General features: G+C 49.2%; 1 protein-coding gene across 11 annotated transcripts in view; it reads left to right on the top strand.

The window, feature by feature from the left end:
- The window catches only part of sox5 (SRY-box transcription factor 5), a 372706-nt gene that overhangs the window by 353346 nt on the left and 6398 nt on the right, over positions 1-12962 (top strand). For all 11 annotated transcript variants that reach the window (XM_072562296.1, XM_072562294.1, XM_072562297.1 and 8 more), the window contains one exon: positions 7711-7927. In XM_072562296.1, coding sequence (XP_072418397.1) covers positions 7711-7927 — 217 coding nt within the window. The remainder of the gene's footprint in view (positions 1-7710; positions 7928-12962) is intronic.

Below are 12962 nucleotides of genomic sequence, written 5' to 3'. Positions count from 1 at the left end.
TAAATTCACTCGGAACAAAAAAGGGGAACGGCCTTTGTATATGATTGTGTGAATGTTAATCTTTATATTTTGGATTGATGAGCTATCTGCTATCAAAATAAAAGTCAAGCGTTGGCCCGTTTGTTGGTTTCCCTTTTCATTGTGAGTGTGCAGCAGGAACCAAGCAGAGTCAAACAAAGGGGTCACTGTTATCCCTCTGGTAGTTCAGATGGTCATTGGAGGACAGCTGTGTTCATACAGAGGTAGGCCTCATTAAGCAAGGCCCTATGAGGCAGTGATCTCAACGTGGGACTCGAATTCTGTTCCAGGCGTCACACAAATCCCCGGATCTGTCTCAAGCCTATTATCCTTCAGATTGGAGTGTGCGAGGAACACTTATTGTGGGCCTTCCACTCCATCGTTACAGCCATGTTGGGCACTTGACAGCCAGCAGTCAAGTGGGCCCTTGTACAGTCCATGTGTTGAAGGAGTGTGGCACAATGGTGTCAATGTTCTCTCGTCGGATGACTCCCAAAGTAGCATTCATGATTGTAGGACAGACAGGAGGATGTTGGCAGATGGAAGGGTGACTAATAATTCTCAGCAATAAATAGATTAATGCAAGTGTCATTTTCTGGTCAAGGTTTGCAGGCTCACTGAGCTGACTCTGTGTGGGAGCTGAATCACTTTTCAAAGTCTTGTGGGGTGGCATTTATATGCAGAGCTGGGCAGAGGGATGATCTTGGCAGCTGGGATTGTTGGAGGATTTCCCATCCAGAGACTTTGCAGTTAAGTGTGATGCTTCCTCATGGAGCTGAGTGGGAAATTTCAATCCCAGTTCTGCTGTGCCATGCCTCTGGGATTTGGGAATATTCAGTGCCAATACTGCCTCCCCTCGGGCCTCGGTTGGTAGCTGAGTCAGCAAGTTCATGTCCCACTCCAATCTTGAGTATTGCTGAGGGAGTGCTGCACTGTCAGAGGGACCCTCTTTATGTTGAGAATGCTAGCTTGATGCTCTGACTGCTCGCAGTGGCTCAGTGGTTAGCACTGCAGCCTTGCAGCACCAGGGACCCAGGTTGGATTCCACCCTCAGGTGACTGTCTGTGTGGAGTTTGTACATTTTCACTGTGTCTGCGTGGGTTTTCTCTGGATGCTCCGGTTTTCTCCCACAATCCAAAAATGGGCAGATTAGGTGGATTAGCCATACAAAATTGCTCACAGTGTCCAGGGATATGCAGGTTAGTACATTAACAGTGGGAAAACCAGGGATAGGATAGGAGGGTGGGTCTGGGTGGGATGTACTTTGGAGAGTTGGTATGGATTTGATGGGCTGAATGGCCTGCTTTCACACTGTAGGGATTCTAAAGTGGACTTGACACATTCCACGACATTTCTTTGAAAGAGTAGGGTGTAGTTGCTCAATTATCTCTCCAATTTTTTTCTCAACCAATAACATTTACATACGAGCCTTAATGCTTGGTTATTATCAGGTTGCTGCTTGTGTGCTAGTTTGCTGACAGGTTTTCGATAGAACATGACTAGAACACTTCAGCAGCACAGGCTATGAGGCACATGGAACACTCTGGGATTACTGCAGTGAACTCCATCCTAGTGAAGAAGCAAAAGTTGAGGCATTTATTTACTTTGTGGGAAATAGGCAGGGGCATATATATATATAAATAATTTGATTTATTTATTGGGAAATGTGGGTTTACAGGGTTGGGATAGGGGTCTGAATCTAGGTAGTGTGCTCTGCGGAGGTTTGGTGTGGTCTCAGTGGGCTGAATGGCTTGTTTCCACGCTCTAGTGATTCTGAAGGGTGGCATGCTGGCTCAGTGGTTAACACTGCTACCTCAGAGTGCCAGGGACTTGGGTTTGATTCCGGCCTTGGACAATTGTCTGCATGGAGTCTGCATATTCTCCTTGTGTCTGTGTGGTTTTCCTCCATAGCCCAAAGATGTAAGGTGGATTGGCCATGCTAAATTGCCCCATAGTGCCCAGGGGTGTGTAGGTTAGGGTGGATTGGCCATGCTAAATTTCCCTGTAGTGTCCAGGGATGTGTAGATTAGGGTGGATTGGCCATGCTAAATTGCCCCATAGTGCTCAGGGATGTGTAGGTTAGGGTGGATTGACCATGCTAAATTGCCCCATAGTGCTCAGGGATGTGTAGGTTAGGGTGGATTGGCCATGCTAAATTGCCCTATAGTGCTCAGGGATGTGTAGGTTAGGTGGATTGGCCATGCTAAATTGCCCCAAAGTGTCCAGGGATGTGCAGGCTAGTTGGGTTAGCCATGGGAAATACAGGTCACAGGGATTGGGCGGGGTGCCTTTCAGCGGGTAAGTGTGGATTCAATGGACCGAATGGTCTGCTTCCACACTGCAGGGATTCAATGATAAAGTGGACTGAAGGGGTTTTATGACACTATTTTTGAAAAAGAGCAGTTTGTAGTTGCACAAGTCTTCAATTATGAAAAGCAAACACTGACTTACAGGACTAGTTTTAGCAGAGGGAAAGGCAACAGTTAACGTTGGCTTTCTGGGTGAAAAGGACAACAGTTTGAGCCTCAGGAAGAGCATTGTGAGGGAAAGGAGGGGTATGGGCTCAGATCTCCAGAAGGTCAGCCACTTGAAGCTTCCTGGAGAATTCTGTGGGGGCAGCCAGGAGCGAAGTGGGAGGAAGTCTCTGACTGGTGGCAGCCCGGAGCTGCACCAAGGAGGTGGGAGCAGCTGGCGCACGAGTGCAATCAACAGTTTAATATGGCAGGCTGCTCTGCTGACGGTGCCCACAGCCAAGTTACACAGTGTGCTGTAAGGATGGCACCCAGCAGCTGCTGAGAGCTGAACCAGTACAGCATTCACCAGCATTCCGGTAACCTGTATACTCCGGACACAGCCTGAGGACAAAGTCCTGCACCCTTGTGGGTTCATACATCCCTCGTTCACCGGGTGTGACTAAAAGGTAACCAGGGAGCAGGGTGCAGTTGGAACTCACTGCGAACAGTTTGTGTATAGCAAAGGTGGATGTAGAACGCCTATTTAGAAGGACTCACCTCAATCTCTCCATTCACCTGAGGCATGGTGACCATCGAGTTAAACCAGCCTCAGCCATCTCTCCTCTCTGTCTGTCTGTCTCTCTCTCTCTCTGCTCTCTCTCTTCCCCCTTTTCTCTCTAACCCTCCCCCGCTCTCTCTCTCTCCACTCCCCCCTCTCTCTCTCCCCCCCTTTTCTTTCCTCTTCCTCTCTCTCTCTACTCTCTCCCTCCCTCCCTCTCTCCCTCTCCCCACTGTCTCTCTCCCCTCTCCTCATTCTCTCTCCCCAACCCCTTTCTTTCTCTCTCTCTTTCTCTCTCTCTCTCTCTCGCTCTCTCTCCCCCTCCCCCCACCTCTCTTACTCCTCTCTCTCCATCAACAGGAACATTGGAATTCGGAATGGGAGTAGGCAATTCAGCCCTTTGAGCTCGGTCCGACATTTCACATGATCTTATCCCAGTCTCAACTCCACTCTCCTGCATTCTCCCCACAGCCCTTTAAAGCCATTTTTCATCAGAAACATCTATTTCTTTCTTGAATCTGTTGATTGATTCTGCCTCCACTGCACTCTGGGGCAGCGAGTTCCACAGATTCACAACGCTCTGAGAGAATTATTTTCTCCTCATCTCAGTTTTGAACCCAACTCCTCTCACTCTATATCCATGACCTCTTGTTTGAGACTGTCCCACAAGGAGGAACGTCTGCTCCACCTCCACCTTATCAACCCCCTTTAGCATTTTATATTCCTTTATCCAATCGCACCCACCCCGCCCCCATTGTACTGAATTATAGAGAGTACAAATCGAAGCTACTCAACTTGTACAACAGCCCCTTCGTCCCTCGATTCAATCTGGTGAGCCTCCTCTGAACTGCCTCCAGTATCACCACATCCATCCTCAAGTAAGGAGACCAAAACTGGACACAGTACTCCAGGTGTGGTCTCACCAACAGCTTATATTATTGTAACAATACTTCTTTACTTTTTTAATCCCTCCTCTCCCTCTCTCTGTATGAGTGAGTAGCCCTATATCTGTCAGATTGTGGCAACTTTATCTTTTATTAAGAAGGACCGCCTCTCGCGGCACTAGAAATGCAACCAATGCCAGGTTGGTTTCAAAATGTTGCTGGCAGGCACCTTTGAACGCAGAATGAGGGTGACCAGTTCCTTAGTTTTGTGGCTCCTGCCTTCCTTTTTACACCAGCACGACACCGAAAAGTCCCGTCTTCCTTTGCGAGTCACCCTGCCATGGGCTTGCAAAATGCAGATGGTTTCTTCCAGGCTCGTTTCCTATTGGGTTCTGCCAGTCAAAGTGTTGGGTTGGACACGTTTCCTCTTTGGCATCCCTTCTGACTTCATTGAAACAACTTTTCAGAAAGCCGCTTTCAAAAATTGCAGTCGATTGCAAAAATGTCTCGAGTACAATCCAGGTGACGTGGACCACACAGTGTCCTTCTCCACCCCATGCATGCATGTCATACTGCTTCCCACTGTTTGCCCTTGGCTATTTTGAACTGTACATAAAGTAAGTGAAAATCATGGAATCATTTGCAATGGTCTCTCTTTTTTCTCCCACGCTGTTACCGCTGGTGTTCCCCCAAAGATCCATCCTTGGCACCATCCTGTTTCTCATCTATCTACTCCCCCACCCCGGAGACATCATCTGAAAGCACATGGAACCTCACAGCACTCAGCTCCAACTCTCCACTCCTCTACTGTTATGGAATTATGGTGCTGCTTATCCAGTATCCTGTACTCAGTGAGCAGTCATTTCTGACAAGCAACTACTACCCAAGATGGACATCATTGCTTTCAGCCCTCATTCGAAACTCCACTCAGTAGCTGCTGACTCCATTCCTGGAAAGAGCCTGCGATTAAGTCTGACTGTTCACAGCTGTGGTGTCACATTTGGTGCCGAAATGTGTGTCTGACCGCATGCTAACATGGACGCTACGATTGCCTATATCTGACTCCATCATTCGACTTCACCCTGTCTCAGCTCAAACTCCCAGCCAGTCTCCAGTTCTTCTAGACTTGGCTTTTCAATGCACTCCTGGTTTGTCTTCCAGGTTCCACCCTGCGTAATCTTGAGGCCATCCAAAACTCTGCAGGCTTGTAAACGTTGTTTTCCCATCACCTTGACCCTTGGTTTTCTCGTTCTCATTTTCAAATGTTCATCCTTGTTTTCAAATTGCTCCATGACCTGGCCACTCCCAATCTCTGTAATCTCTTCTAGCCCCATGTGAAGTAACTCCACAGAGGCCAGTATCCTGTCACCCAGCCACACGTGGAGAGTCTTTGACACTGATCCAGCTCCCTCAGAGTCAGCTCTCACACTCTGTCAGCCAGTGCTCCCTGCTTCGACCAGATTAACAGCCCCAATAAGGGAACTCATATTCTGTGAGGTCCAGCTGGCTGACCTCATGACAATCACCACACCATGACGCTGTGAGGTGTCTGCACTCATCTAATTTCTGGTCTGTTTCAAATTCCCAATCAAAAGTGCCATTTGTGATCATGCATTGCAGGGCCCTAACTTGGTGAGAGCTGCACGTTGGTCAGCTCCAAACTTGTTAGTCTTCCAGTGCAAAGAGTAGTTGCAGACGAACACATTCCAAGGAAGAGGGTGACGTGCTGAAGGGCACTTTAAATCTTTGGGCTGCTGCTACGGAGGTGCAGAAAGGCCACTGTCTAAGGCCTGTCAGCCATACTGTACCAAAGAGTTGTTAAACAGAGCACCCCTTGGTTAGATGCTTATCACTGAATGCATTTAGTAAATGTCACATGGAATGCAATGGGATCGAGGCACCAAAGTGTGCACCACGCTGACTGGCGCAAGGTTACATTATATTGCATTTTCCAGTTTGGAATGTACTCCCAGGTTTTTGGTGAATAAGGCATCATTTTGCAAAATGCTTGTTGTCACTCCACAAAAATGATTCTCATGGACCCCAAGCCAGGACCAATACCTGACCCCCCTCTCCCCTTGAAGATCTTCTTCCAGCTTTCACCCACAGAGCAGCTGCTGAATTGCAAATCGTTCTTGCTGGGATTGAATGGGCCATTTTGCCTTATTTCCTGTCAGCCCAGTCACATTCATTAACAAAAGTCATGTTGTTCATTCCATTTAGTCGCTGCTAATTTGCATGATGGCAGCATTTGATGACGTGGTGTATGGTCAACAGTGAGTGTAATTGTGACCAATAAATGACTTTGCAATTGTTGGTAGCAACCTGATCTAATTAATGTGCATATTTACGACTGGAACAAGTGAGCAGCTGCAGACTGGACAATCACACCAATCCCGTTCTGTGGTGACACTAATTCAGCTCCTTCACATGATTGGGCTCAATCAGCACGGTACAAGAAGGACCTATGTTTTCATATTCATGAAACAAAGCACTAGACATGGGCTACTACCCAAATTGCAGGTTCAGAAATCAGTCATGACTCTTCAGAAGAGTCAGTAAATCAGTGATGATGATGGTGATGATAAGGTTTCCACTTGACAAGTATCAAGGACACCCATTTCAAGAATTTGCACTGGAGCCTGCCCCCTACCAGTTTCCTGTATGGTAAAATCTTGGAGGAAGTAGGGAATGCATTGACTCACTGGGTGACATTCTGTGCTACTGTGGTGATGCATTACAATATGATGTTGAGGGAATAGGTGTGGGCCAGTCAAAGCCTTGGGCCTCCTCCTAATATTCCAACGTAAAGATTTCATAAGCATCACGTGCCCTTAAATGCAAGCTGTGTGGTAACACAAGTCACAATTTTGACTTGGGATGCAAATGTGGCACATAGTCATAGAGTCATACAGCAGGGAAACAGACCCTTTGGTCCAACGTTTCCATGCTGACTATAATCCCAAACTAAACTAGTCCCACCTGCATACATTTGGCCTCCAAACACTTCTTATTTATGTACTTATCCAAAAGTTGTGCATCCAGCACTTCCTGTGAAAGTTCATTCCACACAGAAACCACCTTCCGTGCAAAAAAGCTTGCCCATCGTGTCTTTTTGAAATCTTTCTCTTCTCACCTTAAAAATACGCCCGCTAACTTTGAAGGCTGTTGCAACTGGGGACTGTTTAACAGAGGCTTGGGAAACACCCACGTCCAGGAGTGGGGTCCCCTTCCCGCCCGGGGGGAATGAATTTGGGTTACATGGACCCAAGAGAACCATTTCTGGAATTAAATGAGAGAGTCCAGGTAGAGTGTAGCTTTATCACTCCCACTGTCAGGTGGTTAAGCATGGGAACAGGCTTACTCTCACATACCACAAGGACCATAAAGGTTCTGAGTACAGTAGAGTGAGAAAATCCCTGACAGCATCATGGAAACCACATTGGTTTAATCTCTCATCCAAAAGAAAGTCTGTGGGGCAATACAGCCTGCCTTCTGCTAATGTTATAGGCTCAAGTCCTTCTGACTCAGAGGTGACTATTGTAAGAACGTAATATTTGGATCAGAACAGTGACATTATTACAGCCTCTGAACAATGGAAGCCTGTTCCCTCAGTATCCTGAAGGTTGTCAGAAACCGGTTGGAGCTGGGATACATTTCAGAAGTCAGTTCAGGAAACGTTGAGTCTGGTAGCCTCTAGAGTGCAAGTCTTTCCTTGTATTCAACTTCCCAACCGCACAATGCCGTGAATCGTTGTCTGTGACTCAGCCTTTCTGATTTCTTTGTGCTACCACAGGCTCTCGTTGGAAGGCCATGACCAACCTAGAGAAGCAGCCGTACTATGAGGAGCAAGCCAGGCTCAGCAAGCAGCACCTCGAGAGGTATCCGGATTACAAATACAAGCCCCGGCCGAAACGCACCTGCGTGGTGGATGGCAAGAAGCTGAGGATCGGTGAATACAAAGCATTGATGCGCAACAGACGCCAAGAAATGCGGCAGTTTTTCACCGTGGGGTAAGTAAGGTCGCAACCGAATTCCTACTTGCCATTTTGCTTTTTTTTTTTGCAGTAGGCCTCGACTACTGCTTCCCAAATGTCTGTGCAGGAATGATGAAGATTCAAAGCAACATTGGCCCCCAACTCCTGAGTCAGAAATGTTAGAGCGGCTCTACAGCGTTTAAGATTCGCTCAGGGCTCCAAAATGGCTGCCTGTGTGCTCACAAGCCCAAAAAGGTCAGTTCCCGCCCCCTCACCATTCAGGGTGCTGAACCCCCCCTGCCCACTTCGCCTCACCTTTGGAATCCCACTTCTGGGCGGTTTGTTCAGGTCCCGTATGTGGAAGTGATGGTACAACGTACCACTTAAACCAGCTCTTAGAATAAATGTGACATCCCACCAGCATTCCCCTCTTGTTTATACTGTTAAGTTGCATCCCCATACAGCCAAAGGCTGAGGGATAGGGAACGAGTCACCAAACAGAGCACAAGTATGTTTCGGAAGGAAATGACGTGGAGGAACCGGTGTTGGACTGGGGTGGACAAAGTTAAAAATCATACAACACCAGGTTAAAGTCCAACAGGTTTATTTGGATGTACCGCCCCCATCATGGCCACTCCCACAGCCACTTCCGCCCCTCACAATTCCTCATGCATCACACATGACATCACTTCCGCCCCTCACATCACCGCTGATGTCACACACTCAGTGACTTCCGCCCCGCTACTGCCGTGTCTGCCACCACTTCCGCCCCCATCAACGCCACTCACCTGCATTCTGCTGACATGTCCCCCACAGATCCCACTGTCACCATCCCCCCCCCCCCACCCCCAGAACCCTGAGGGGAACACCACTCTGCTCATGACTCCACTCCCATTCCCCCCACTATCACACCCATTCCAGTTACAGGCTCTGCCCCCATTCCCAGCTCTACACCCACACCAGATCCCAGCTCCCAGCCCTGCCGGATTTTCACCATCCCTCCAGACCTCCCCCTCACTGAGGACGAACGATCAGTCCTCAGCAAAGGACTCAGCTTCATCCCCCTCCGTCCACGCATCAATGAATTTAATACACGCCGTGACGTTGAACACTTCTTCCATCGCCTCCACCTCCGAGCTTACTTTCACAATCACGACTCCCGCCCACCTTCCGAGGACCCCTTCGCCCACCTCCAACACACTGCATCCACCTGGACACCCCGCGCTGGCCTATTACCTGCCCTCGACCTCTTCATTTCCAACTGCCGCGGGGACATTAACCGCCTCAACCTGTCTACCCCCCACCTCCACTCCAACCTCTCACCCTCACAACGCGCAGCCCTCCAGTCCCTCTGCTCCAATCCTGACCTCACCATCAAACCAGCAGATAAAGGGGGCGCAGTGGTAGTCTGGCGCACTGACCTTTACACCGCTGAAGCCAAACGTCAACTCGAGGACACTTCTTCCTACCGCCCCCTTGACCATGACCCCACTCCCCCATCACCAAACCATCATCTCCCAGACCATACAGAACCTCATCACCTCAGGAGATCTCCCACCCACAGCTTCCAACCTCATAGTCCGGGAACCCCGCACTGCCCGGTTCTACCTCCTTCCCAAGATCCACAAGCCTGACCACCCTGGCCGACCCATTGTCTCAGCATGTTCCTGCCCCACTGAACTCATCTCTACCTACCTCGACACTGTCCTATCCCCCCAGTCCAGGAACTCCCCACATACGTTCGAGATACTACCCACGCCCTCCACCTTCTCCAAGACTTCCGTTTCCCCGGCCCCCAACGCCTCACCTTCACCATGGATATCTACATCTCCATCCGCCATGACCAGGGCTTCCAAACCCTCCATTTTTTCCTCTCCTGACATCCCCAACAGTACCCTTCCACCGACACTCTCATTTGTTTGGCCGAACTGGTCCTCACCCTTAACAATTTCTCCTTTGAATCCTCCCACTTCCTCCAGACCAAATGGGTAGCCAGGGGCACACGTATGGGCCCCAGCTATGCCTGTCTCTTTGTTGGCTACGTAGAACAGTTGATCTTCCGTAATTACACCGGCACTACTCCCTACCTCTTCCTCCGCTACATTGATGACTGCATTGGCGCCACCTCGTGCTCCTGTGAGGAGGTTGAGCAATTTATCAACTTCACCAACACATTCCACCCTGTCCTTAAATTTTCCTGGACCACCTCTGACACCTCCCTCCCCTTCCTGGACCTCTCCATCTCCATTAATGATGACCGACTTGACACTGACATTTTTTACAAACCCACCGACTCCCACAGCTACCTGGATTACACCTCTTCCCACCCTACCTCTTGCAAAAATGCCATCCCGTATTCCCAATTCCTCCGCCTCCGCCATATCTGCTCCCAGGAGGACCAGTTCCACCATAGAACACACCAGATGGCCTCCTTCTTTAGAGACCGCAATTTCCCTTCCCACATGGTTAAAGATGCCCTCCAACGCATCTCGTCCACATCGCCCTCAGACCCCACCCTTCCAATCGTAACAAGGACAGAACGCCCCTGGTGCTCACCTTACACCCTACCAACCCTCACATTAACCAAATCATCTGCCGACATTTCCACCACCTCCAAAAAGACCCCACTACCAGGGATATATTTCTCTCCCCATCCCTTTCCGCCTTCTGCAAAGACCGTTCGCTCCGTGACTACCTGGTCAGGTCCACGCCCCCCTACAACCCACCCTCCCATCCTGGCACCTTCCCCTACCACCGCAGGAATTGCAAAACCTGCACCCACACCTCCTCCCTCACCTCCATCCAAGGCCCTAAAGGAGCCTTCCACATCCATCAAAGTTTTACCTGCACATCCACCAATATCATTTATTGTATCCGTTGCTCCCGATGCGGTCTCCTCTACATTGGGGAGACTGGGCACCTCCTAGCAGAGCGCTTTAGGGAACATCTCTGGGACACCCACACCAATCAACCACACCACCCTGTGGCCCAACATTTCAACACCCCCTCCCATTCTGCCGAGGACATGGAGGTCCTGGGCCTCCTTCACCGCCGCTCCCTCACCACCAGACGCCTGGAGGAAGAACGCCTCATCTTCCGCCTCGGAACTTCAACCCCAGGGCATCAATGTGGACTTTACCAGTTTCCTCATTTCCCCTTCCCCCACCTCACCCTAGTTCCAAACTTCCAGCTCAGCATTGTCCCCATGACTTGTCCGGACTTGTCCTACCTGCCTATCTCCTTTTCCACCTATCCACCCCACCCTCTCCTCGCTGACCTATCACCTACATCCCCTCCCCCACTCACCCATTGTACTCTATGCTACTTTTTCCCCACCCCCACCCTCCTCTAGCTTATCTCTCCACCCTTCAGGCTCTCTGCCTTTATTCCTGATGAAGGGCTTTTGCCCAAAACGTCGATTTTGCTGCTCCTCGGATGCTGCCTGAACTGCTGTGCTCTTCCAGCACCACTAATCCATTATTTGGAAGTACAGCAGTCCCCCCCATAACCGCGGGAGATACATTCCAAGACTTACTGCAGAAGCCTGAAACCATGGATAGGAGTGAACCCATTCATGTAACTGAGAAACTTACTGCCCCGACATCCTTCCTGTAATGGGAGTCGGAACCCCTAGGCGTGGTGGCGAGGTGCAAGTTCAGAGATGTGGGGTGGACGTTTAAGGTCATGGCAGAGAGGTACAACGGTAACCGTAACAACGTACCGGCTCCTCATATTAGTGCCACCCTCCACAACCATCGCCCTCTGCCTTCACCCCAAGGGCATGCAGCACTTTTCAAACCTTGAAATGGGGTCACGTGGTGAACGGATTTGGGAGGCACAGGGTCAGCACTAGGAGATCATAGGAGAGATGGAGGCCATTCAACCCCTTTGGCATGTTCTGCTATACAATTTGATCATGGTTGATGTTAGCTCCATTATACCACTCCATGTGCTTGATACCTACTAAAAGTCCACCAATCACTGTCTTGAATGCTCCAATTGCTCCTAGAGTACACAACCTTTAGTGGGAGAGAGATCCAGATTTATTCAACACATTGGGTACTTCCTGTTTCACTCCCACCATAACTAGGGTTCCAATTTTAAAATTCATCGCCCTTTTTCATGCTTTCCCTCACCATAGGAAACTACTTCTCTGAATCTCGCCTCCCCCTTGTCATATTAAACACCCCAATTAAAAGATCCCTCAACTTGCTAAATTGAAGGAGCCCACACCATAGTGTCCTCATCATGTCAGCCTCGTTGTTTCTTTGTTGAGCCTGGCGGATGGAGAGAATGCTTGCAGAAGTTCCATCCTGTTTTATTATCCTGGGACGATGCCAAGTAGCACAGACCTGGGTTTAAACCTGGAACCTGTCCTTGTCGTATCACTGATCAGCCATGTTGGACAGTGACCTACACACTGGCATGTTGGGAAAGTTCCTTTCCCCTCTTTTTACATATAAAAAGCCAAAAAAAGTGTAAACGTCATTGTAATTTGCATTGCTTTCAACTGCATTCATTAGTCATCTCTGGTTAGCACACACACAAGTCACAGTGAAGCGTCTTCCGGACTCTATGGAAATGAAGGCATTCCCATTGTGTCATTAATTCAGGAGTTTCTGGAAATAGGTAATGGTGTGATGTTGATGGGGGAGGTGGTATCGTTGTGACTGAAATTCCCCCCTGGTTTGTGGGACCGATATAAGTTCCTCAGGTCAATGTGTTTTGTTATGGATAGGCAGCAAACCCTCTTTCTGTTCTATATACTTTCGTTGGATATGGGCATCTCTGGCAAGGCAGCATTTATTGCCCATCCTTGGAGCGATCAGCTTGCTAGGGCCGTTTCAGACGGTAGTAAAGAGTTAACCATGTTGTTATGGGTCTGGAGTCACCTTTCGGCCTAAGGTAAGGATGGCAGCTTTCCAGCCTTAAAGGAAACCGTGAACCTGATGGGTTTTTACAGCAGTCACTGATAGTTCATTCGTCACCATCATGAGACTAACTTTCCATTCCATATTTCCAACTGATTTTAAATTCTACCAGCTACCCCTATGGGAGCCTGGGCCTCCAA

Source organism: Chiloscyllium punctatum, chromosome 44, assembly GCF_047496795.1.
Source record: "Chiloscyllium punctatum isolate Juve2018m chromosome 44, sChiPun1.3, whole genome shotgun sequence".
In the NCBI taxonomy this organism is placed as follows: domain Eukaryota; kingdom Metazoa; phylum Chordata; class Chondrichthyes; order Orectolobiformes; family Hemiscylliidae; genus Chiloscyllium; species Chiloscyllium punctatum.
This window is presented reverse-complemented; position numbering and strand designations above follow the sequence as displayed.